The sequence below is a fragment of the Pyrgilauda ruficollis genome, unplaced genomic scaffold, assembly GCF_017590135.1.
Source record: "Pyrgilauda ruficollis isolate IOZ18807 unplaced genomic scaffold, ASM1759013v1 scaffold25, whole genome shotgun sequence".
NCBI classification, from domain to species: Eukaryota; Metazoa; Chordata; class Aves; order Passeriformes; family Passeridae; genus Pyrgilauda; species Pyrgilauda ruficollis.
In genome coordinates, this window is record NW_024523822.1 from 16934594 (window position 1) to 16960535 (window position 25942).

The 25942-nt window shown below is 41.2% G+C and overlaps 1 protein-coding gene across 2 annotated transcripts in view; it reads right to left on the minus strand.

Moving 5' to 3' along the window:
- The window catches only part of SNTB1 (syntrophin beta 1), a 112397-nt gene that overhangs the window by 38470 nt on the left and 47985 nt on the right, over window positions 1-25942 (minus strand). For both annotated transcript variants that reach the window (XR_005955415.1, XM_041470819.1), the window contains exons 2-3: window positions 18993-19209; window positions 3333-3540 (exon numbers count right to left, since the gene is read on the minus strand). Coding sequence is in view for 1 of the 2 variants with exons in the window: in XM_041470819.1 (XP_041326753.1) it covers window positions 3333-3540; window positions 18993-19209 (425 nt within the window). In the remaining variant the exon portion in view is untranslated. The remainder of the gene's footprint in view (window positions 1-3332; window positions 3541-18992; window positions 19210-25942) is intronic.

A 25942-nucleotide genomic window follows, 5' to 3' on the forward strand; every position in this document is an offset into this window, starting at 1 on the left:
CCAAGGTCAGGACAAGGCTACTTCCTTAATAACAGAGGGAAGATGGCATCTCTAATGATTGCTTCTGGCTGTTTTTCTCCTTGCTTGTAAGAATGCCACAGAGAACATTTGCTTTCTTAAAGTGATGCAGAACTCTCTATTTACCTGCAGACAGACCCTCACTGCCCACCAGGAACCTGAAGGTGGAATTGCAAAACAGAAGTTTCAGGCTGAACACCACAAGTTTAGTGCTTTCTTCACAGGGAAGTTCAGTTAAGGTGGTAGAATCCTGTTAGCATGCAATGGCTCAGTATCTTAGATAACCTACTATTTATTTTAATGTTACCCACCTGAGGGAGGCTCCCCTAATGAATCTATTTTTGCAGTGTCATGTAAGTTGAAGTTTAGAGCTAAGTTTAGAGCAGTCACATAAAAAAATATCAAACCAGGAAATAGCTTAATTGAAGCACAGGGTAATCACAGCAAATTACAGTGAAATTTCTATGGGATTACATTTTGCCTTCCCCAAACAAGCAGAGGAATTCAGCTCACAATCTTCCCATTTTGCTGAGAATTCACTTTAAGGATATGCTATGTAAGTAACATAATAAGACGCCATAAAAGCTGTCTCAAAAGTTACAGTCTAAGATGTTTTTGTGACCCTGTGGGAAGCCCATACTGGAGCTGCCTCCTGGCAGGACTGGTGGCCCTGTGGACAGAGGTGCCCACCCCGGAGCAGGCAGGACCTGTGATGCTGCTGGGGACCCACACTGGAGCAGTTTGTGAGGAACTGCTGCCCACGGGAAGGACTTGTGTTGGAGAAGTTCCTGGAGGACTTCTGGAGGTGGGGTCCCTCCCACCCTGGAACAGGGGAGCAGTGTGAGGAGTCCTCCCCTGAGGAGGAAGGAGCAGCAGAGACAGGATGTGATGAACTGACCACAACCCCATTCCGGTCCACTTGTGCCACAGGGAGGGGAGAAAGGTAGAGAAAATCACAAGGGAAGAAGGGAGGGGCAGGGGAAAGGTTTTTTTAAGATTTGGTTTTATTCTCTCATTAGCCTACTCTGGTTATTTTGGTAATAAATTTAATTAATTTTCCCCAAGTTGAGTCTGTTTAGCCCGTGATTGTATTTGGTGAATTTTATTTCCCTACCCTTATATCAGCTCATAAGCCTTTTGTTTTCTCTCTCCTGTCCAGCTGAAGAGGGGGAGTGATACAGCAGTTTTGGTGGGCACCTGGCATCCAGGCAGAGCCAAAGAACCACACTGGTATTCACAGGCACTTCCACAAATCACTGCAGAATTTGATCTTTTCCCACTAACAAACCCAGGTTTTTTCCCAAGGAGCACCTCTGGTCTGCAGGTCCCTCAGCTGCCTTGAACACCTCCTCTGAAACAATATACAAACAGCTGGCATATACACAGGATATGCAGGTTATATCTTTCATCCAGGCTGTACAGCCCACAGTCCAGTAAGAAAATAAAGAGAATTTCACATCACATTTTGCCACATGTAGGGATTTTCTCTACTTTTCAACAGGTCTTCAACATGAGAGAAAGGTGGGAACCTCTGACATCATTCTGTTACTACTGCACAGCTCTGGATGGTTTTTGGTGAAAAGAACAAGTTGCCTTTTCAGTAACAATGTCACTGCAAATCTCTCAAGGCTAATTTTTGGTAACAGCCACCATAAATACACTGGAACATGCACAGAGCCACAGCATGACCCTAACAAAGGCAAAACAAGTTTCATCACTAAATTTAGAAAGACCTCAAAACGGTCCATATTGAGTAATACAAAACAAGATTTCAGACCATAAGGGGAAAAAGAAAAGAAGGAGAAAGAGAGAAGCATTTCAGTGGGATACTGTGTATTAACTGTAAGAAGAGGAAATTCATAAACCAGGAGCCATGTGTCCACTTAAGATGATCTGTGAATATTATACTTACAAGATTTCTATGATCTACTACAGAACACTTACCCTGCCACATGAAAGCATTTTGCAACAGGAAAGCCCCTTATGTTCAGCTTTTTATTAGTTTATAGAAATACAAAAAGGAAAACAAGATTAAAGATCCCATGGCTGTATAGTTTAATCCTGCTAAAATTTACTTACCAGTCCTTTGGTGTTTTAATCCCAAATTATTCTCCCAAACTTTTACATTTTCTATAGCAGCAAGCCAAAGAGTTTTGCTGTTGTCCCCACTCTGCAAGCTTGAAGGGAAGGACAAGAAAAAAAATCTGCCTGAAAGGCTTTGCAATCTTTGTGTCACTGCAAGTGGTGTAGAGTGATCCATGTTTTGCTAAAAATTAATGGTGTGCCTGTTTAAAGGACAGTAGATAGAAATATGGCACCCATGCCTGTGGATTCTATATTTTCATCTACAAAATCCCAAAAAGAGATCAAACATACAATTTTTTATTTTTTTTCCAGGATAGTTACAGTCAGTTTTGCACATCTGTGCTGGATGCACAGGTTGAAAGGGCAGTGTGTACACAGTGGCCATTTTTCCACACTCCCAGCTGGAGGGGCAGAGATGCTCTGAATGGCTGCCCAGGCAGCAGACGGATGGGAAATATTTCTAGGCACAATTCTAACACTGCTACCGTAGCAAATCCACAGTTATCAGTTATCAGTGCCTAAAATGAATTCTGAGACTACTGATTTAAAATCAGATCATGTAATACAGATACCACCCCGGTGCATTCATGGATTGTCTTTCCACAGGTCAACAGATCCCAAGCTACTCTCAAACAGAACACCAGCTTTTCTCTGTGCATGAAACATTTTAAGATTCAAACTTTGAAAGATGGTCAAGAGTTTCAATGGCAAGCTCAGCCTGACAGGATGCTCAGCTCAAATGCAGAGTTACAATTAAAGAACAATCTCCCAGCCTTTATAGGAAGCTCCAGATCATGCCCAGCTCCAGAGGCCAGGCACAGCAGAGGGGTGGCCCATGGACCAAGTAAGTACTTCCCAAGCTGGGAGTAGGAAGGTGACATGACAATTCATATACATGATGGGAGTTGTAACAGCAGGTGAACTCAAGGGCTGGTGTCAGTTTTTGTGGCTCATGTCCCATCCTTGAACTTGATATGAGATTTTTTGATCTCCCAGGAAAGACTTTGTTAATTGGCATGTAGAAGCAAAGACTATGGGGACATAATAGTTTTCTGCTTGATTTTTTAAAGCACAAAAATTGGCATGTTAAGAAAAGAAAGGTCTTCAAGGAAAGATAAATCAAACCCCAGAATCTCATTTAGTCTCTCTTCTTCCAGACAAGGCTGAATTCAGGAACAGAGAGTAAGAGATAGCGAGCTTAGAAATGAAAATAAGAGTGTTTTCATTACCTTTTCTGCAAGCCAGCCTAGATGCCTAATCTCTCGACTTCCAGCAATCCCTGTTTTACCCAGCTGGTCTCTGACCTCTGCAATCACCCTGGGGATGAGCTCATTGACACTGGAGTGGATGGCATTGAACCAGGCCTGGGCTGTAGCTGAATCCTTACTCCTGAGCACCACGGTGTGCTTGGCATCAGGTGAATGAACTTCAATAATTCTAGAAAAATGGGGGGAAAAACATTATGTTCATTCATATACTAATAGGCAGCTAAATTTATTACCTTGTTTAGTGAAGGCAATGAGTTAAAAAGGATACTAATATTGAGACCTAGCACTAAAAACTTACCTTTAAAACACCTGAACAGAGTAGGATCATCCTAACTGAAGCCAGGTCTCTACCGGCAGTATGACAACATCCTTGAGAAGGGGACTTGCCAGTGCTGATGCAACCCCACATACAGCATGTCAATAGCAGTTCAGAATATAAAGGCAAGAGGAACATGCACTGACATGGACACTGCCCAGAACTACAGACTGCATAGAAGATGACTCTGGAGAAGCCAGGCATAAGCTGCTGCTTTCTTCAGCTGGTTATCATGGCACTACCAGAGTTTTTCAGTGTGTTTATTTTATCCATGCAGAGATAAATGAAAATCATCCTCATCCCAAACAGAGGAATTTTCCTAGGATTGTTCTGTGGTTTCAGTGATACCACTACACATTAACACAGGTCTAGCACAACTGGCCTTCTCCAGGAGTTACCAGCATTCTGCTAACAGTGGCAACAAGAAAGTGCTAACAACAATCATATGATTGCTGCTGGCAGGCACCTTTTACAGATTTTCAAACTCCTGTAGAAGGAAATGAGTTTTGTTTCAAAGAAAACATTCCTGGTGGACTATCCTGTGGATTTCCACTGTGGTTTGAGAAGTACAACTGAACACCGTTTTCAGGAAAATGAATCCTGTTCATTGTGGTAATGGGACCTGTGCCAACACCTTCACTAACAACAAAAGTGCTTTGACAGGCAGCTGCAGCTATTTCAGTTCTGTTCTTAGTGAAGTTATTAGTTATTAGTGGGGCTTTGCATGCCCTTTATAGATTTGTGGGCCATTTTACTTGAATATCTGGTAAATAACCCACAAAGTAATAGCCTGTTTTATCTTTATGTGGCAATTATAAAACAAAGCCCTGGTCATTGCACATCACTCAACTCTGTATCACATTTGTGGTTTTTTATTATAAAAGTACAGTGACAGACCCGAATGTTACCCTCCCAAATTCAACCTGGGATCTGAGCCTAAGCATGTACTTCTGTCCTATGGCTGCCCAGTCTCTGAGACACACAATGGCTCCTTTCTGCAGCGGAAAAATTAATTAGTTCAGTGGAATTTATTCAGGTTGAAGTTCAAAACAGAACTGTAATGCAAATATTTGCTGTGCAATTACAAAATCCAGCAATTTGGAGCTTAACTAACAATTAAGAGGTTTTAATTATTTAGTTAAACCAGAGCAGAATCCAGAACAGAGGGTGACTCGATCTGCACAGCTCTCTGGGGCCGAGAGAGGAAGGATCCCTGGTTTCATGTTTGTCCATTTTGAGATGGGGAGGTTTCCAAGTAGACACTGTTCTAAATATAGAAAAGGTCATGATTTTCCAAACTCAGCAGCTGAACTGTTCAGGGTCTTAAATCACTGGATAGCTTAAGAAGTGGCTTGATTTTTCAGGAAGCACTGAGCCAACACAGTAATGCATGCTTCCTCAGTAAAGCTGCTGCAGTTCAGCACTATCTGAAAATTAATGTTCTTATTTAGCCACTCCAGGATGAACCAAATTTTCAGTTTCAAGTACCATAGTAAAATTCCTTGATATGTGATGGCAGTCTTGTGAAGTATAAAACTGTATTTATAGAGAGGCACGTTCCAAACCCCACTCCCATTTTTTCTGAGCTGCTAGAAATAGCCATCTCCTTCATGGTTAGGATTCAGCCTTTCGTGTCCACAGATCATGGCAATCATACACAGCTACCATACTCCAGTCTGTCTTTCCATCACAGACACAGCTCTCCCACTGCTGAGTCCCACTGTGACTCTGAACTGCAGCTGGAGTGTGTTCTTGTAGGCAGCCACCACCAAAAACAAGCTAGACAGACTTGGATTTTCAAAACACATTGTGGTAATCAGTGAAATGTTGCTTATTACTTACAGAACAGTTTTTGGCAGGAGATCTTACAGCATTTCACAAATTAGGTCAGTGACAATATCCTCATTTCACCAACAAAAAAACGGAAAAGTGAAGAACCCAGACAAGGCAGGGAACAGGCCAGGAGCAGCAATCAGAATTTTCAGTCCTCTGTCTCCCATTTTAATACTTCTTTTAAAAACAGAAATTATTTGGACAACACAGCAGTACTGTGCTGCATTTGAAAAATGTTAACACACCATACAGATTGTGTGAAACAATGCTCTTTACAAAGCCTGTGGTTTCTACATGGGGACTTCCACCTACAAACTCGCTGCACATCGTGCAGTAAACAAAGTGCTGAACATAGACTCTAAAGGCTCAGAAGAAAGTGCTGCTTTTTCAGTTGCAAAGGAGCAGCAGCAAACTTGTGTGATTTCTTTATAAGTTAGAGTTGTAGCAGGTTTTGACTTAAAAATAAATTATTGAGAGCTGAAAGAGCTTCCAAATGGCAACTTGTTTACCTCCAGTTTGTAAATTCTTCCTTCAAACAAGTAGATTAACACACAAACAGGTATTTTAGTACTCGGGCCTTCATCAAAGTGTATTTTCCTTGATGGACACTATTTTAGTATTTCTACAAGAGTTCTATACCCTAAAATAATGAACATTTAAGACAGTTGTCAACAGTTCTTTTTAAGGGGTTCTACACCATACATATTCTTTCTAATATCTACATAGTCAAATGTGATATCAAAGTCTAAATTCTAGTATACATATGCATACACACATACTGAGCCATGCTTGAAAAAATACTCATCCCTCAGTGATTTGTAATAGAGCTAGTTTGGGAATGCCTGTCAGTCACCAAACTGTGATGATGATAACACTAACAATTGCAGAAAGTCTTCCTTGTTCCGTGAGCTGAGTACCAAGATGACTGGACAATAATACTTACACTTCTCAAAATTTAGTTCAAAACAGGATGCTGCTTTGACTGCACTGAAAATTTTTCTTTTTATCCATAGAACTTGTCCACTCCCAGAAATACATCTGCAAGCATCATTCCTTAGCAAGCTGCTACACAGGCCGACTTTTATTTACACATCCTAAAGTCTAAATCCTCAACTGCCTGAATTCTGCTACTGGCAATTGCTGTAAGAGCTGGAGTAGAAAACTTTAGGAAACCAAGCTTGCAGATTTCCACCAAAAACCCAGGACTCCTGTCTCCACAGTCAGCTGGGATGGAGATACTAAAATAAACTTTAAATCTTCCCGGAAACCCATGGGCTCTGCCTGCAATCAGATGCTGAAAGTGCTGCATCCCTATAAACTCTTTCCTTTTCTGCCTTTCAGCCCACGCTGCTTTGATTCACCAGTCCAACTGGATGATGCTTTCTGTATAGCAGCTGACTGATGGCATTTCCATACTTTCTGAAAAGAAGAAAATACCAGTGACCTTAGTAAACTCCAAGACTAAGGCACTTAAATGTTTCCAGCAGTCTAGCCATTATAGTTTTGATTTGTTCCTTGGCTAAACTGACCACCTCTTAGTGACTTCTGTTTATCTGCAGTTCAGTGATAAAGTTCCCTTAATTCCCCACTGAATTGAAATATTTAGGGCAATGCCACAGCTGTGTTTATTCTCACACTCCACCACAGTTATGTAAATACTGCATATGGAGCTGTTTCTGATAAAGCCCATACCACCCCAAAGGAATTATACGTTAGCTCTAGATGACTGCCAAGATGTGCGGCATCTCTCCAGCTTGGCAATGCATATGAATGATATCACATTTTCTCAGAGATCATTTGGCAAACCTTATAATAAAAGAGCAATTTTCTCTCTCCTTCTCAAAGACCCTCAGTGAGCTGAGGAGTGTTTCCAGCATCCCCTTCTCCACCTGCAGAACACGAGGGTGACACAAAACCCAGTGCTTCCAAATGCTGAAATCTGGCTTGTAAGAGGAAAACTCCCTTCCTCTCTTCATCAGATTTTCTACTCACAGAGGATCAGAAGAAGCTGAAAGCAAATGTTTGGTAGACCATACTCATTCTGCATTTGATAAAGCTTCTTTCTGTAGGAGTCTTCATTATCTAAGAAATACCTTTTATCAAAACTCTTGAAAGTACTTCTGCCACCAGCATTGGCTCAGGACCAAATCAGGCACTGAGTTACACTTCATGACTCTTCCTGGGTCAGATTATGTATTCAGTGACTGATTAAAGTGTGGAGTAAATCCCTTGAAGTTAATGATAAGCTGGAGCCAGAGTTATTCAAGTCCATCACACTACTTTGATTTTGCACTGGCACAGAGAGGAACAAAACAGTCTGTCACTGACTTTGCAAACTTAAAGATGAATCAAAGGCCAAACTGTTCACTCTGTCTCCTCCATCACCATCTGCAAGTGAAACCACAGTAAATAATTTTGGTTTTTTCTGAGTGTACAAACATAGGAGCCTTTCCAGAAAAAGGGGGAATTTAGAAGAACACAACCTGATTTATATTTAAAAAGTTGTAGGTTTTGCTATAAAATAAATTTTAAAAAACGGTTAAGGTTCTTTTGAATTCTACATGCAGCATCAGGGCATGAACCAGGAACAGAACACATTAAAATTAAGCAGTGGAAACTCTGGGCTTGGTCTGCAAGGAAAATATTCCAGAGAGAGACTGTTAGGCTTGCAATGAATTCCCCAGCATATTCTCTGAAGAAGCATCTTCATTTGATGAACCTAAATGGAGGTGAAAGCAATTTTACCAGGCAAGCACTACTTGGTAATGAAGTGGAATTTTTCTATGTGAAAGGCTCTCGGTCCCCTTGCTGTCAGAAGGGTGTTTTCTGTATTAACAGTTACTTGGTGACTTTCAGCTTACAGTGCTAAAAAAAACGATGTAGATACTTTCCTGGGAGCTGGACTAGACTGATGTCCAATCAGAGGGTGTATATATCACTAATGAGCTGTCACAGTTGATTTCATTTCTATTTACCACCAGCTGGGCTTTAATACAAGGCATATCAGAAGAGTTGTGCCACACACAAGTAAAGAAAGGATTTTCTTCTGCAATGGACTTGCTCACACCACTGCATGCAGATGCTGCCCAATCTGCAGAGACATCACACACTGCCTTTTCCACCCAGAGCAACCAGAAAAGTAATTGAATAGTTTTTAAATGTATATGGATATTAAGGAGCAGGACTATTACACCACAGTGCCCAAAAGACCACTTATATTTTACTCTGCTGTTTTTTTTCTTTTATGTTCTGGTTGTAATTGTACTGAATTTTGGTAATCCAGGAATAGAGAGTTCAGCCTTCTTCACAGCAGATTCAGCATTAAACAATGGCAAAAGCGCTGTTTCAAGGAGGAGTTGGGGTCAATTATTTTGAAAAAAACCCCCACAAACAGCATTATTTCATGGAGATGTCAGGAATTTGGTTTAACTTTAGAAGATGCTGAAATTTTAAGAACAGAAGATGTGATTGGTATATTCAATACACTGACCAGCGCTCCCTGAAGCAGCTGTTTTCCCTGAAGCAAACCCACAGCCAAACTCAAAGCAGCAGCAGCAAAGCAAACCTTCTGCAGCTGGAACTGCATCTGGGCTTGGCAAGAGCATGTAACTGCAGCTGGTAACAGTGGTAAATGACCCCTTCAAACTGAGAAAGGGTGGAAGGTCTCATGCTGCTGCATAAGTAAGAGATCATGGGTTTGGAGATGAATTAGATGTCTTCTGAAAAGGAATGCCATTCTTGCTGTTAGGAAGTGCTGTAGTAGGACCCAGGGGAAAGAAGAGGATGTGATCCACAAACATGGATAAAAACTGATATGGAACAGGGAAAATTAGCAGGGCTGCTGACAGATCAGCTCTGTCTTGTGGATGAGTTGTCACAGAAGAAAGCCTTGCTGGAAGAGAGAAATGGCAGGTCCACCTTATCTAGCAGGGTATGTCTCACTGTCTCATTATGTTATAGATCTACTTTTTGACTTCCATGATCAAGAATCCCAGCGATCACTGCTTACTTGCCAAGTGAAGCAAAAGCAAAGCCAGACAACCATGACTACAGAGGCACAAATTCCTTCTGGATCAATTACTGGCCTCTGAGTGCTGTAGGAAGAGGCCCCACCTGGGAGCCAGTCTCCCAGAGATACTGCCAGCTTCTTTGGGGACAGTGTGCATGGGTCACCTCCTGACACTTTCACAACTGGCAGTAGATCCATCTTCCCATTGAATAGACACAGAGACTGATGGAAAAGCTGTATGTAAGTGATGAGAAGTAGAAACTTCAGCAAAACTCTTACTACAGTAAAACAGGAATTTCCATCAGCAGAAACACAGGAGAGAGCAAGCTAGAAGTGAACAGAGGGTATTAAAATAGCAAAGTATTCACACACAACCTAAGCACTAAGGACCAGCCTCAGCATCTACCAACACTGAGGGGGGGCACCTCTGATGGCAGCCCACCACCAGGGCTCCCACTGTGATTGTCATTTGCTGCCAATTCCCGTGACTACACGAGATGCAAGAGAGAGAAACTATAATACACCAGCTGAAAATCCTGCTCATTAATTATTGGCAGATCAGGCCAGATCAGAGCTGTGAAACTGAAATCCAGTTTGCAGATGGGCTGGGAAAGCCAGGGAAAGCCCAGCACTGAGCACAGGACAACAGCCAGGCAGGAAAAAGAGACTTGAATTTGTCACTCTTTCCAAGCCATAACACGAAGACTGTGGGAACTGGGAGCACAGCAGGAAACTGAAACCCTTGCACATCAACTTTCTTTCTTTGGGAGATCTCAGGGGTCTTTAAGCTGCTCTTCAACATTATTTAGCAGCAGCTTGGGTGTCAGCGTTTACATACCTTTACATAGAGATGCACATAAAAACATGATTAACTATTTGTTCTCCTCTTCCCTGCAGCACTCCCACTGCTCTTCCTTTCCCTTTTTTCTGTGACATATTTATTGGAGCATCTCTCTTTCTCCATCTTTTTAGAGCTTTGGGTTTTTTTCTTTTTTACAAAAGTTTTTGTTAAGTAAAGTCTGCTGCAGTCTTCGCTCTCTGGGTTTATTGCTCTTCCTTGCTGGTTGGCTTCTTCTTTAATCACTTCTTCTTAATTTGTGCTCCTCTCTTCCCTCCATCCATTTCTCAAGGCAGTTCCTTTTTTCTGTTTCCCTTCACCTGATTACTTTCCAGTTCCCTTGTTCTTTTTTCCATTTCTCATCTCAACCCTCTACAGCTGAAGGTGATTGGAAAAATTCTTTGGAATTTTTGAATCTGGAAAAATTCAGAATTCTTTGACTTTTTCAAAATTCCCCGAACTGAAGCAATGGCTGAAAAAAACCCAAAATGCAACACAAAAATCCACCAGCATATGGTTGGATTTTTTTTTTTCCATTATTTAAACATTTTCACAGGAAATAAAGACTTTGGTTAAAAGTCTTGTTAATCACATATCCAGCTGAAAGTTTTCTTCCAGCCTTAGTTACTGCCACCTCCTCATCACTTACATCCTTCCTCACCACCCAATTCAGTGACACATTTTATCCCTGTCAGGTCATCTTCAGCCCAGCTCACACATACACACAGATATCCATAAAGTTTTATTTATAGTCACATATATGCATGCATGCACAGACACTGCTTTTGAGTTACACATGCAAGAGGTTTACCCATTGCTATTTAATTTATGCTGGAGATGGGAGCACAAACCCATCTCCACCAGCAGCTCAGCTGCATGGCCCAGAAGGATGGGGAAAGGAGAAAGCCCCATGCCATTACACCCGGAGAAAAGATTAAACTTTTTTTTTTTTCCAAGAAAATGAGACATGCCTAGTCCCAAATTCACCAGGACCTGCAGAGATTGAAGGTCAGTCACAACATGCTGTAACAATCCAGTTCTACAATGGCATCTCAAGCACCCTGCAGGAAAACTCAGGGGTTTCCACTGTGTCCCCAGATCCTGGTGCATCTCCCAGTAATGCAGCTCTCAAACCATTGTCCAGAGACTACAGCAGTCTTTAGGACATTAGAAACCTATTTTAACATGATTTAACAGAACAAAAATTAAGTAACGGGGAAAAAAATGTAATGAGGTTCACCTTAGTTTCGTGATTTGTCTCAAAAAGGCAAAAATGCTCATTTTTATGGGAGGGATAGTCCTACAGAAGTGTCTATCTCAGTGGCCTTTCAAGAAAGATGAGAAAAAACTGCGGCTAACAGAAAAATTGGTATGACCTAGACTAAAACTGTTTGGCTTGTGGGGAGTTTTACAAATGATAGAAAGCAACTATTTCACATAATGAAAAACAAATTTAAAAATCACTGTTTCTGCCCAGAGGCTTCAGAACTCCAGCTCTACAGGTTTAGAAAACTACCCCTTATCAAGATAGATGACTGCAGCTTACAAAATGCATCAGCAATTACAGAGCTGCCCAAAAAGCAGATGATGTAGATGACAGAAAACTGTCAGACAACAAATTTTAGAACCATTAATTATTAAATCTGTCAGTTAATGAATTATTAATTGTAGCAGTTAATGACTTGCCCCCAAAACACTGTTATGAGAGGAAAAAATGCAACGTTACAGGTTCCTCCTGTGACAACCCTAGCCCTGAATGCACTGACCCTGGCTACTGAGAAGGGTCCCCCAGCCATGCAATGTACCAAGGAGGAAGAGGAGGCACTCCCATGACCCATCCCACAACTCCACTCTGTTGCCCACACCCCAAATTCTTCCCTCTCCTACCCTCAGAGTACTGAAGGGGATGCAGCCAATGCTTTTTTAGCTAAATTACCTAAGTTCTCTCAGCTTGAAAGAGGCAACAGTAGATAAACCTCAGGTGCTGTCTACTTGTTCATCCCTTCCCATAAAGAGGAGATTTATTTTGTAAGCAGATTAGCAGTTCCAGAAAAGGAACACAAGAGACACCCAGCTTCACACAAAAGCTGGATTTGGATCCATTACAGTAAAATAGTTAGAAGCTAAGGTTAAAAACACATTTTCATCATGACTTTAAATTCACAGCCTTTTGTAGGCAAGGCTGTAACAGACCAAGCACACTGTGATAGCACAACAGAATGATTTAAGGATGAGGGGAGAGTCAACCAGAGTTTCACCCTGATTATTGTCACTTTTGTTCTTTTCTGGATTTGAATTATACTCTTTCAAGTTGCTTTACTTTAATGTTGGATTGTTGATATAGTAATCTAAGGGGATAATAAACACAGCCCACCAGGAAAAAAACCCAAATGCTAACAAAAATTCTTTCTATAAATCAGACTGACTCAAGCATTCTCAATGACTTCTTCAAAGGACTTACTGATATTCATACAGTAAAACATGTCTGTACCAATAATGAAAATTAACTGCTATGTGCCTTTCATCCAAGGATCTCAAGCTGTATCTCACAACAACACTATGAATTAAGTATGGTCTCTGCCATTCACAGAGGTTCTACAGCCAGAGAGCAGCTCAATAACAACACAAAGGAGCAAAGCACAAATTCCTTGAGGAGATGTGGAGGGTGACTTTTAATACTGGTAATGCATCCATTCAATATCTTTATCTATACTCTATCCCCCATGCAGACATAACTTATTTGTCTTTATTTGTCTTATTTGTCTTTCCTTGCGTACCTACAAAGTTAACAGAAAAAAGGCTCCTGTTTCCTAAACCAGAGCCCAATTCAGATAAATCTGTACTGTGCACTGGGGAAAAAAAAATTCCCACCTCCCCAGGAAGGCCCACAGAGCTGTGGATGTCCACCCAGGAGTGACACAGCTCCAGCGTGTCAGCAGTGCCAGCAGAGTGGTGGGAATGGGCCATCACCTCCTTCTCCTTGGTGTGGGCTCAGTCTTTGCCCAGCACCTAACCTCATCTGGGCTTGCTACTGCCAGTGTCATTGAAATGCTCAGTGCTGTCAAACTACCTCCTAAGAGGCAGAAAACAAGAAAAGTGTGAGCTGTGCTCTCCAAGAGCGGCTGTAACTCATCCTGGTTCTCTGGTCACTCTGTGGCAGAGCCTGCCCTCTGTGAGCCCCAAACAGAAGTGACTCAGGGAAACCATTCTCCCAAGAGCAGAGAAAAACCCCAGGCTGCAAAGGTGCACCCTTCAGCCACACAGCTCTTGGAGGAGAATCAGCATCTGCTCTGCACACCAGTGCCTGCTGGCAGAAAGGCATGGTCCTGTTCTCTAAACAGGAGAGAGACTGGCTGGGGGCATGAGCCAGACCATGTTTTCATCAACGAGATACCCAGAACTTTCTCTACTGCCTAATACTTGCCTCCTACCCCCTCAGTTCTCCTTATGTTATATAAGCAGGAACTTGAAGAGGTACAGGAGCTGCTTGGTCTTTCATTCCCTCACCTACTTCAAGATGTTTGTCTTTTTATTGCATTTTTACAATCTGCCTGCGTCTTATATTTGTTGTGAGCATTCATGACTCAAGTTTTTTGATGGAAGGACTTGTTTCTACTATGTCATATTAAATCTGTTTGAAATTCAGTTTTTTTCTTAAAAAAGCTTCAACTTTTGTTTTCATGTCTTACTGTACCAAAAGTAAATACATGCAAATTCACTAGAGTTTGTTTTTATATTTAAGATTCTGAAATGCCATTTTAGAATCACACTGCTATTTCGTGCTGCAGAAGTTACTTATACACCAACTACAGTTCAAAATGTTAAACCTCACTGACACTATTACTGTGCATTACTGACATTGCTGTTATTATATAATGTAAGAAGAAATTATTATTTAAAAATGTGTGCAAAAGGAAGTTTGGGGAGCAATGGCTTCGCAATAGCTTTTGTGAATACTTCATTCAGTGAATCGGTATTTCCCAATGCAAAAAAAAAAAAATCAAACAAACAAAAACACCTCAAAGTAATGAAGCTGCTTGAATCTGTTGCTGCCTTTGGGGTAAATAGGTCTCAGTCTGTCCTGTTCTGCACCTCCTTGATGTCTTGGGAAGCTCAGGTAATTCCCAGATGCAGCTCACTGTGCAGAGTCCAGAATGAATGGATACCAGCCAGTTCTTCTGCCACCTTATAGTGGGTTGACCCTGAATTCCAGGCACCCACCAAAGTCACTCCATCACTGCGCTCCACTAGTGGACAGGGGACAGAAAATATAACAGGTTCCTGATCTGAGATAAGGACCAGGAGCAATCACTCACCAAATACCATCACAGACAAAACAGGCTCCAACTTCAGGAAATTAATTGAATGTATTACTTACAAAATCAGAGCAGAATACTGAAAAGTAAAATAAATCTTAAAAACACCTTCTCACCCCTTCTTCCTTCCCAGTCTCTACCTACTCCCCTCCAGTGACACAGGGAGACAGGGAATGAGGGTTACACAGTTCATCACAGGTTGTTTCTGCTGCTGCTCAGGGAGAGGGGTCCTTCCCCTGCTCCAGTGTGGGGTTCTTCTCATGCAGTTCTTCATGAACTTCTCCAATGTGAGTCCATGCCATGGGCTGCAGATCTTCATGAACTGCTCCAGTGTGGGCCCCTTTCCACAGGATGCAGTCCTTCAGGAACAGGCTGCTCCTGCATGGATCCCCCATGGGGTCACAAATCCTGCCACCAAACCTGCTCGAGCCTGGGCTCATCTCTCCACAGGTCCCTGCCAGGAACCTGCTTCAGCACAGATTTCCCATACAATCACAGACTATGGGCATCCACCTCCTCCAGCATGGGATCCTCCATGGGCTGCAGGTGGATCTCTGCATCCCTGTGATCCCCCAAGGGCTGCAGGGGCACAGCTGCCTCACCATGGGCTGCACCACGGGCTGCCGGGGAATCTCTGCTGCAGCACCTGGAGCACCTCCTGAACCTCCTTCCTCACTGACCTTGGGGGCAGGAAGAAGCACCTCCTGCCCCTTCTTCCTCACTGATTACAGGGCTGTTCCTCTCACATATTCTCACTCCAATCTTATCTGGCCACAATTACATCTGCAAAGTAACTTGCTTATTTTGCTTTTTAAATATGTTATCACAGAGGTTTTACTACGATTCCCGATTGGCTCAGCTTTGACCAGCAGTGGGTCCATCTTGGAGATGGCTGGCATTGGCACTGTAGGACATGGAGGAAGTTTCTGACAGCTTCTCACAGAAGCCACCTCTGTAGCTCCTCTGCTACCAGAACCTGGCCATGCAAACCCAACACACACCTGTAGAATATAACTGCTCAGTTTTATCTTCTGATTGTAACTAGTCCAATCCTGAAATGGACAATGACAGGAGGAGTTTACTGCTGGGAATCTATCTCAGTCTATTTTTCCTAGCTTCCAGACCAAAGCAAACCTTTCCCATCAGAGGTCCAAGTCCTGCCAATGAATAACACAATCATTAAGGCTGGACCCTGCTGAAGTTCCCTGTGAGGATCACACTGCTCTGGACTCCTGACACTGGAAGAACGTGAAGTGTGTACACCAAGTGCTGACAGGATCAGACCCACACCTCCTGGGTTTGGCTGAAAGATGTGCAAGCAGAATTTTAGGGTGACTTCAAGAGCAGATGAGAAAACCTTTTCCATCCACATGGCATTATCTCATTTCTCCAGGGAATGTCATGTCTCCTGTGTTGTGTACAGAGGTACCTTTGTATTATATCTCAAGATTTTAAAAGCACCAACAGAAAAAAATTCACCTGAGAGACCTTTTTTTTTTCCTCTGTTCCTTGATATCATCACCAGAAATTGATGAAAAGCTTCCTACACTGCAGCAAGATTTTCTGCTTATTGGCATTATTAGCCATGGTCATTTCCACATGTTCCTTTATTGGGAGGGGATGCTCCTCAGTGAGGCCTGACATTAACCTTTACTGCCACCAAAAAGGTCACTTATCAGTGAAAACACAGAAAACAACTGATTTAAGTAGCAATTATTTTAACCAATTTCTTCTAGCCTAAAATACAACAAGCCCTGCACCTAGAGAAGAATGCCATAGATGCTCTACATCTTTTCTCCTGTTGCCATGCTTTTATTATTAAAAAAAAATCCTACACACTAATTTTGGTATTGGTTTGCATTAAGGATCTTCTCCTTGGTATCTTACAGCTTTTTTTATCAGGTAACAGAAAATATCTCCTCCAGAATGAACCCACAGGCAAGTCAGGTGAAGGAGACATCTGAAAACCACTGGCTCTAAAAGCATCAGACATCACTTCTGCTCCCAAATAACAAGTTCATCAAACCATCTGAGAGTAGACACAGACTTGAGAATCTCTGAACTGGGGTCAGTCTTCCATGAGAAGAAAAATGTCCTATGCAGGGCTACCAGCTCCAATGGGAAAAACAATACTCCTCCATGCCCATTAAATCTACATTTCACTGCAGCTTTCTAAGACCTGGAGATAATTCAGTGCCAACAAGCAAGTATTTCCTTTTGGGTCCCTTAACATAGGTATCTTCTCATGCTGGACATCAAATCAGTTAATCCTGGTCTCAGAAGGCTGCTGACATTATCCCCAGCCTGGCACTGAAGAAATCACTGCACTTGAAAACTGAGGCTTTCCATGCTCACACTAGCTCTTAAATGAAAATTAGCCCAGTTATAGTCCAAAGGAGCCCTTTAATGGCCAACATTATGCTTTGGCATCCTGTCAGCAGAGCTCTCTTAAAGCCATCCAGCAAAGTGACACCATCAGTTGCAAAATCTATGTGTGTCAGGTCACTGGGTTATGAAACAGAAGTGTTGTAAGCATGTAAGGACATGGCTTAGGCTCTGCTGTGAGCGAAGACAAAATTATTTTTCTGGAATCAGATTACTATCTTGGAGGGCATTCCAGTAAGAAAGGCTCACTGCATTGTAATAGCATTAATAGTGGGAAATATGAGTTCCAGTGTTCAGAATTGTTAAAAACCACTGCAACCAGTAAAGATGCTAATCCATGGGACACTACTACGACACAGCAGCTACCACGATGGTGAGGTACTGCATGCTTGATGGAAAAATCCATCTTAGACTGCACTGTGCTGGACTACAGTAAAAATCAGAAGTCACTCTTTCCACAGGAAATGACAGCAACACAAAATGAAAACCATGATAACAAGCAATATGACTCTCCCACACATTACTTCCTAGTAACACTGAAGAAAACACACATATGTAGCATACTTCAAAAAAGTCAGCTCCACTGCAGAGGTACCATGAGCAAAGACTGCGTGTCCCTCTGAGTCAGTCCTGGCTCTCAAGCCACCTGAGGGCCAGGAGAGTGACAGAAGGTGAAAACTACAATAAAATCAAAAAAGAAGGGGGAAAAAATATGAGAAAATAAAGTCAATGCAGGCAAAGTATCATTACATTGTACTGATGCAAAAAATGAGACCTGTATGAGTATTTTTAAAATGCACACCATGGCAGAGAGAAAGACAAACTCTCAGACAAGTAAAACAGCTGTCAATCCTATGCAGACATATATGGAAAAAAAAGTGGCCAATATCAATAAACATCTTGATCTAAACTGAGAAGGACAGCTAGTGTTATTTCTGATTTACAATTGCACTTCTGTAGCAGTTACACTGACTATGGTGGCAACCACTACGTGAGATGGAGAGCCAAGGCAAAGTAAAGCCATACTAAGCAATAAAGCATGGAGGGGAAAATTAAAAGGTCTGACAAATATAAAAAGGAAAGATGGAAAACTATACAGATACTAATAAAGTTTCTGAATTGCAGTGCAAGAGATTACAGAGAAACCCATCTTTCCCAAGCCACTTGCTTTTCTTCCCACTTCTCCTTATCCTTTTCTGCAAATGAAAATTTAACTTTTGTTTATGCCTATATGTAAATGCTGAGAATCAAAGGCATTACACCAGCTTCTGAGCACTGCAGCAAAATGAAAAGGCTATTATTTGGATGGAGAATTAGTCTGTATCACTGACTTGACTGCTCCCTTTTTTATTAGCAGCTGTTAGAGAAGGGATCAGGGAGTGTGCTGGTGCAGTGCAGCTGTTCTACATATGTTATAAATAAGGGTCGGTAAAACCTCATCCTATTTTTAACATTAAGGAAAAAAACAAGTCACAAAAACTCTCCATTAATGCCTTGTAAGTGGAACTTTTCTCCTCTTCTTGACTTTAATGTCCAGAACTGAATACTCAAACCAGACCATTCTTAAAACAATATTCATTTTAAAAAGGAAAGAAAATGCAATTTAGTGGAATCAGATTTAGCCAGCCTGGAGGATGTAACCAATTAAAGTGTACAGTGTCTTTTCCTTCAAAAGCAGACACTTAATCATGATGAAAACAACCCCCTGAGATTTGGCATCAAAGTTTCTCTAGCATAACCCAAAAGCTGAGCCACGCCTCATGTGGCTCAGACAACACCACCCACCCTTCCCAAGCGGTGCTGGCTCCCCTTGCTGGGTCCCTGCGTGTGGCCAGAGCCCCGCTCCTGCTCACCAACCCCACAAAACAACAACAACCATTCAACGTGAAAGTGAAATCCCAACGCCAGGCAAATCCCCATTCACCTGTTTTCGGGGTCTGACACTGTCAGGTTGCGTGTCACGTAGCACATCTTGAGGGGAATTGTCTTCCTGTCCCTGTGGATGGAGAGCGAAAGCTGCGACATCGGGTCAGCAGGGGCGCAGCCCAGGCGCGGAGATTCGGGCGGAGGCGTCTCCCACCCGATCTCCGACACGGGGGAGCCTTTCTTCACATAGGGGGTTGCTTCTCTCATGTATTTCACTATGGAAGAGAGAAAAAGAGATGGAAAACAATAAATAAATGAACATTCTGGAGTTGCATGCCCATGTGAGTTCTCTGGACTGGTGTTAACCCTCGATGCTGTCCATTAATTCTGCCCACCAAGCATCCCCGCATGAGAAGCTGAGCAAATACAGAAGATGAAGCTGTGCCTGCTGCCAGTGTCAGTATGGTGCTATGAGTAAAATGAGGGAGAAGAACAGAACAGGCAAAATAAGAACATATCTATGACAGTGGGTAAGCAACAATTGCTTCACACAGAAGCCATGAGCTGTCTGAAGTACAGGGATGTTTAAAGACAGACATTCAACCAAGTGATAGTGAACCTATTATTTCCCTATCTAAAATGTAATACTTCCAGTGATTCCAACTCACATCTTGCTTCTGGTTCACACTCGTCAGTGCCCCACCACTAATCTCAACAACTATTTCTGCTTGCTGGGAAGCATTTTTTGTCTAATCTACTTGTGCATATATATATACAGAGCAAACAAAAACAAATTTACTTCTTAGCCTTCTTTTGGGGAAATAAAATTGAATTTGAGTCTTTCGTGAGAGTGAAGGTGTCAGATTAGATCTCAGCCTCTTCTGGGCTTTTTTCCAGAATGGATAAAAAAAGTGAATGTGGGATTCAGAAATTAACTTACTATATTAAAACCCAATACCTCTTTTACATGTATGCTTCATACTTCCTCTTTATGCAGGCAAATACTGCAATATTTTTCTCTTGTTTTTTAATTCTTTTGGTAGTTTAAGCTCACTTTTGCTTTTGCAATTGATGCACTTGGCAAATCTGCCAGTCACAGCCTCCTTTCCCTTCACAAACCTGATGGAGCTCAGACAAGACATCCCATTTAAGTCCCGTGCTTAAGCCAATATTCCCCCAGCACACAGCTTGTGGCTGCATCCCTGGCCGCTGCCACTCGATTGTACCCACAACTCAAACAGCAGCAACACGACCTGAAAGGGCCCAGGCATTGTGAACTTGCTTGGGGGAGTTATTAAAATGCTGTAGGAGAACATTTCAAGGAATTGGTGCAGATCTTCATGTCAGCTCAGCTGAAGAAGCTGGGAATGACTGAACAACAGAAAGGTGGGTAAATTACAAAAGGGCATTGTGGTGACAGATGTTAAATTAGGGAAAGCAGCTGAAGTTTTTGAGTTCAAAATGAAAGCAAGAGAAGTGTTCAGAAGAGTAAAGAAGAACAACGGTGTTCCTACTATCAAAATTACAGATCAGATAATTAGCTTCAGCAGCACAATTTCAAGGCACTTCATAAAAATTTTACCAAGAGAGAAACCAGTACAAATCTAGAGTCCAGCTCTGTGAGCAGCTATTGCTCTTTTTCTCTAAAACACCTTAATGCCCATCTTGTCATTGTTCATTTTATCTTTTCTCAAAAAATCTGTTAACTTAATCACAAGGACTTCTCTGTTTAGGTATGTTATGGGATATTCCTTTTTGGGAAGGACCATTTGTGATGTATTAGAAAGGCTGTCCACTGAACTGTTTTTAGTTCCTTGTCCAATCCTGTTCTGAATATTTTCTTAAATTAATTTGTTCTCTTCTCCGGAAAGAATTGGCACAAAATTCCGTCAGGCTTCCAGAAACTATTTCAGGCAAAAAGAGTTGAGACTGATTTTTTAAAACTTTTTTAGATATCTACCTAAAGTCCATTATCTAAAAACCTGTGTCACCTAACTCCCCAAACCAGTGCTCATTTTTGCATACTCCAAAAACTACATGATTTTCAGAGGTGCTGAAAATAAGCAGTTGTTGCCAGTGTCATAGCAGCTGCCATCTCAGTTTGGATGTACTCATAGCCTTAGGGAAGCCAAGAACAGAACAGATACAGATGTGGTGAATCTATTCCTGTTAACACTGAATGAACACGACTTTGTCATTCATTTCCACGGGTGGAACAGCTGAAGCTGTGAAAATCACGTTCAACTTCAAACAAAATTTTGTTCCCTTTAAAATTAGAGATTAATGATTGCTCTGTTGAAAAAAGTAATACAGTCAGTTTTTGAACACTGGTACAGTGACATGCCAGCAAATGTGATTCCAAATAAAGGTCCAGGTCTCAACAGTGTAGCTATTTCATCTGTGCTATTTTTGTCCTTTTCCAGTTGCAGTTATATCCATTCAACCCTACCATATTTTAATTAAGAGAAGGAGAGAGGGGCAGGAGGAGGAAGGAAGCTGAAGTAAAAACTTTGGCTGGAAACCTAAGCAGGAACACAAAATGTGAATTTAATTCCCCAGAGATGGGACAGAAGAAAAGAGGCAGCCTTTCCATGTCCCAAAAGCCAAGTTTCCACACGATGTACCGGTGAATTCATGGCAGACAGCTGCAGTATTTCACAAAATCCCATGAAAAAGGAAGCAGGAGTAGGGGGAGAGCAGAAACACAATCCTCTTTCCAGAAACTGAGTCTCAAACACAACAAAATGCTGGTGACACAACAAAAGCCAAGAAAACTACCTTGAGGAAGTACATCCTATGAAAATTCCTTCCAACTTCTGAACTCACAGACATCTAGTTTCTACTACATCTCAACAGAAGATGGTTGCTCAGCCCCAGGAATATGAATAAAGAACTATTAATGCACTGATAAACTGCTAACACCATCTCCATATGAAATTCCACAGTAGAATGAAAAATGAAGTAAATATATGCTTTCTGTAAAAAAAAAAAAAAAAAAAAAAAAAAAAGAAGCATTTTTCTAGCTTCTACTAATAACATCCTACTTCCTACTAAATACAAGCACAGGTCTCTGGATTCATGGCTGAATTCTGCTGGATTTTACAGCCCAGACTTTATGGCTGTTGCATATTCAGGTATGTTTCATGTTTTAAAAGCCCCCAAATGGATACATATAAAAGCACAAATATAATATGGGAGTGGAACAGGTAGCAGGACTTGATCCATTTATATATATTTTTTGTTATTATTTAAACTTAAGAGCCACTGCTTTCCATTTACTTCACCAACATCTGTAATTACATGCCCATAACCAAAGCCCAGTTTATGAATTTAGCTGAAATCAGGCACACATTGTTCAGATGACTCATAAGTTTTATCAGCAATTATTTCCTATTTACCTCTAAATTCTGGGTTCAGATACTGCAGAACATGCTGTTTTATAACAATGCACCAGCAACCCTATTACATACATAGCAATTTAGGATGACCCCACACTTTTACATTCTGCAGCCTGTTCACTAACCACTTCTTAATCCACATAGCAGAAAACAAGTTGATACCAGTATCTATTATAGGCATATTCCTATTCCACACTGCACTATCTGAGAATCATGGATACAGCAAAGTTAAACTGCAGTTATACAATTCACTTCCATCATCAAGTTTTAAAACCAGAAAAAAGATGATACAATCTATTGGACATTAAAGTAATAAAGTGGATAATACTCTGCTTTCAGAGCATTGCACTCAAGAGCTGGATTTTCTTTTCAATACAGTGGCATAAATTCAAGTACTGACTGAAAAAGAAAGTGACTGTCAAAAACACTGGGTTTATATACTGCCAATGCAATACTACCTAATGAACTAATAATAATAATGAACTACTATAAACTACCTAATGAATTAAAACCTCAAAACATTTAATAAAAATAAATAAAGCATGTCATTGCATAACAACTTTGAATTATGAATAACTATTTTATAGGCATGTATACACATATATATCTTTGGAGCATATACATATGTCTAACATATACAAAAATATTAAATATGTATTTATATAAAAATGCCACAATCTTTAAGACCACCAGAACACTGCAAACAGTGCAAACACACTGAAAATAACATGCAGGGACTCAGAAAAAAAATCTAATAGTTTCATTATTTTAACTCAATTTACTTATTTTAAGTTTAGTCAGGAGTTGTCTAAACTCATTTGTTTGATGCTATAACTCAATTTCAGAGATCCTTATATTCAGTACTAATTAATGATCTTTTGCTGCACTACTAATAAAAAACTGCGGTCAAGCAATTAAAATTCTAATCTCCGGAGTGCCCCTCCCCACAAAGAGAAGCGGAAGGGAAGTGGCAATCAAATTAATCAATCCACTGATACACATTGAAATAGTTTGGATTTATTTTTTGATCTGCAAGACAGGCAACGTAGCTTCCAAAAAAGCACTTCATTTATTTGTGCTTCTGCCAAGTCCCAAGACTCCACAATGAATGCTTTGTTACTGTTCACAGATGACTTTTTTGGGGGGAAGAAGCAGGCTTTTAATGAGAGAAATACTACAGACCAACTTGGTCAGGTTCTTGGCCAGACGCCTTTCTGAGGAACTGGGACTCTTCTGACACATTCAAACTGTTTCCTAGGAGGGAAGACAAAGACCACGGAGGGGAAGCCAGCAAGCCTGAGGAAAGCTCTTTTGTTACTACAGGAATGAGGACAGGATGTGTAGGTTTACAATACGAAAGCAAAAGGAACAACATACCCGACTCTGACTGAAGACACTTGATCAAGGAATTCCCCTTTGCAGGAGAAGAGCACAGTGTCCTCTGCCACAATACCAGAATTTGCCTGCTGGGCTTTATGTGAGAGATCAAATTTCCTCTAAACTCAAGCCAAGTGCATGCCTTACAGTGAAGCACTGTATAAAAATGAGATGAGCTGCTGGTGCCATCATCAAAACTAAACCCAAAGAAAAGGATTTAGGAATCAGACTAATGTAATTTTCTAACTTTCTAATCTTAGAAAAGATTAGGAATCTATGAAGACACGTCACATGATCCTTTCAGCAGCTTTAATGTGGGCATAAACCAAAAAACAGTCAACAATCCTGCTTGTCACTTGTCACTGCTTGTTTCCACTACATTTCCTACAGAAACATCTGTTACCACACACGGATAAGTATTATCCACTAACATCATCTCTGCTTTCCCCCATGCTGAAATGGATTTGAAATAGTAAACCTCTTGCTCTGCCAAAAGCATCAGATCTCTACCTCTGGGAGAAGATAGAAATTAGTTAAAATAAACACCTTGCGAGAATAAAAATCCCCTTTATGCTTTGGCCATTTCTCACACTGTAGTGAGACTATGCTCAGCTTCCCATTTTCTGCTGTTTTAAAGTAATTCCACTGGATTCAATGAATTGTCTATTCATCTCTTAAAGAGACAGGCTTGGATTTAAATCATAAGGGGCTGTTTTTAAATCCTTTTTAAAATATACTGCACTTATTATATTTTTATGTGAACCACAAGAAGGAATATTTCAAAATATTAACTTCAGAAAGATCCCAAAGACAAACATATCTTTAAGATAAAGTTTACCTGAAAGGAGCACCTTAGCAACTGGCCCCAAAAGGCAGCTAGTAAGCAATCACGCTTGAAGTTTGAGTTTTCAGTAGGGTACAAATAGGCTGGATTAAAAAGATCAACAGCTGCCTTTTAAAAATATAAAGAATACTTCACAGTGTGCTTTTAAATTTGCAGCTGCTTTTATAGGAAATGTGAAGCTATGTTAAGGAGGGCTATAAGCACTATCACATACTTGCACTCAACAAATGAAGGCAGTACCTTCAAAGTACCTTGCAATAAGCAATTTTATGTAGTTAAGAGAATTTTTTTGTCAACAAGGCAAGAGATTTATGGTCCTGGCCCCATCAAACAGGAGAAAATGGGCCTAAATAGGCTCTTCTCAGGAAGCCATGCAAGCGTGCAGTTTGTGAAACCTCATGGTTTTGACAACTTGAATAGGTCACAGTGATTAGCCACACTGTGTTATCTACATCAGACTTCAAAAAAAGTAACTCACCACTAAACATGTCTCAGAAGTTAAGAAATGGCAGGAAAAAACCCAGCACAGGTCTTGGCTGGAGCAGTGGGCAGCCCCTGTGGATGCTTCCTCCTTCCCATCTGCACCAGGGGCCTCCACTCTGATTTCAGCACTTGCGAAGCTTACACACATAATGGAGATTATGGACATTCCCAGGCCATCCCCTGCTTCGTGTAACACCAAACATTCTTCCCTTACTTATCCTCAGTTTCTTTTCTTGAGACTTTGCGTGTGGTGTGGGCTGACTCAGCCACTGATTCCCTAGGCCTGACGTCTCCCTTTAGCGAACACTTCTTCAACAGGTTCTGAGTTTCCTCAGCATAAATGTTTTCTAGGGAGGGAAGGCTTTATACGTCTTCTTATCTTATGCAGTGTATCAATTTTGTCAGCTGTAAAGCCTCTAAAGATTAATTCACTTTCATTCCTCCACAAAGCCATGGTTTTGTACTGCACAAAAGGCAGCGTGAGCAGCGCACACAACCTGGCCGCAGCAGCCTGCAGCAGGCAGCCTGAAAGCTTCACTGCAGCCAGCACTCCCAGCCCTGCTCTCTGAGGTCACTGCAACCAGCCCTTTGTCACAGCTTCAGCTCCTTTGTCAGCTGCACTTCCATGGTCCAATAATAAAGTTCATGCTTAAAGTTAACAGCACGCATGCTCGAGGAAGCAGGATGAATTTCAGTGCTGGGGTGAGATTTTCTGTATTTCTGTTCAAAACAGATTAACAGAAACTAATTAGACACAAACCTGTGTCACACAGAATCACAATGGAACTGGAGGGTGAATACATGACACCAGCACTTCAGATGATAAAGTGATTAAAAGCAGTCACAGGTTGTCAGTAACCTGGTACACAAAATTTTCAAACTGGTAAAGTAATAATAATAATAATA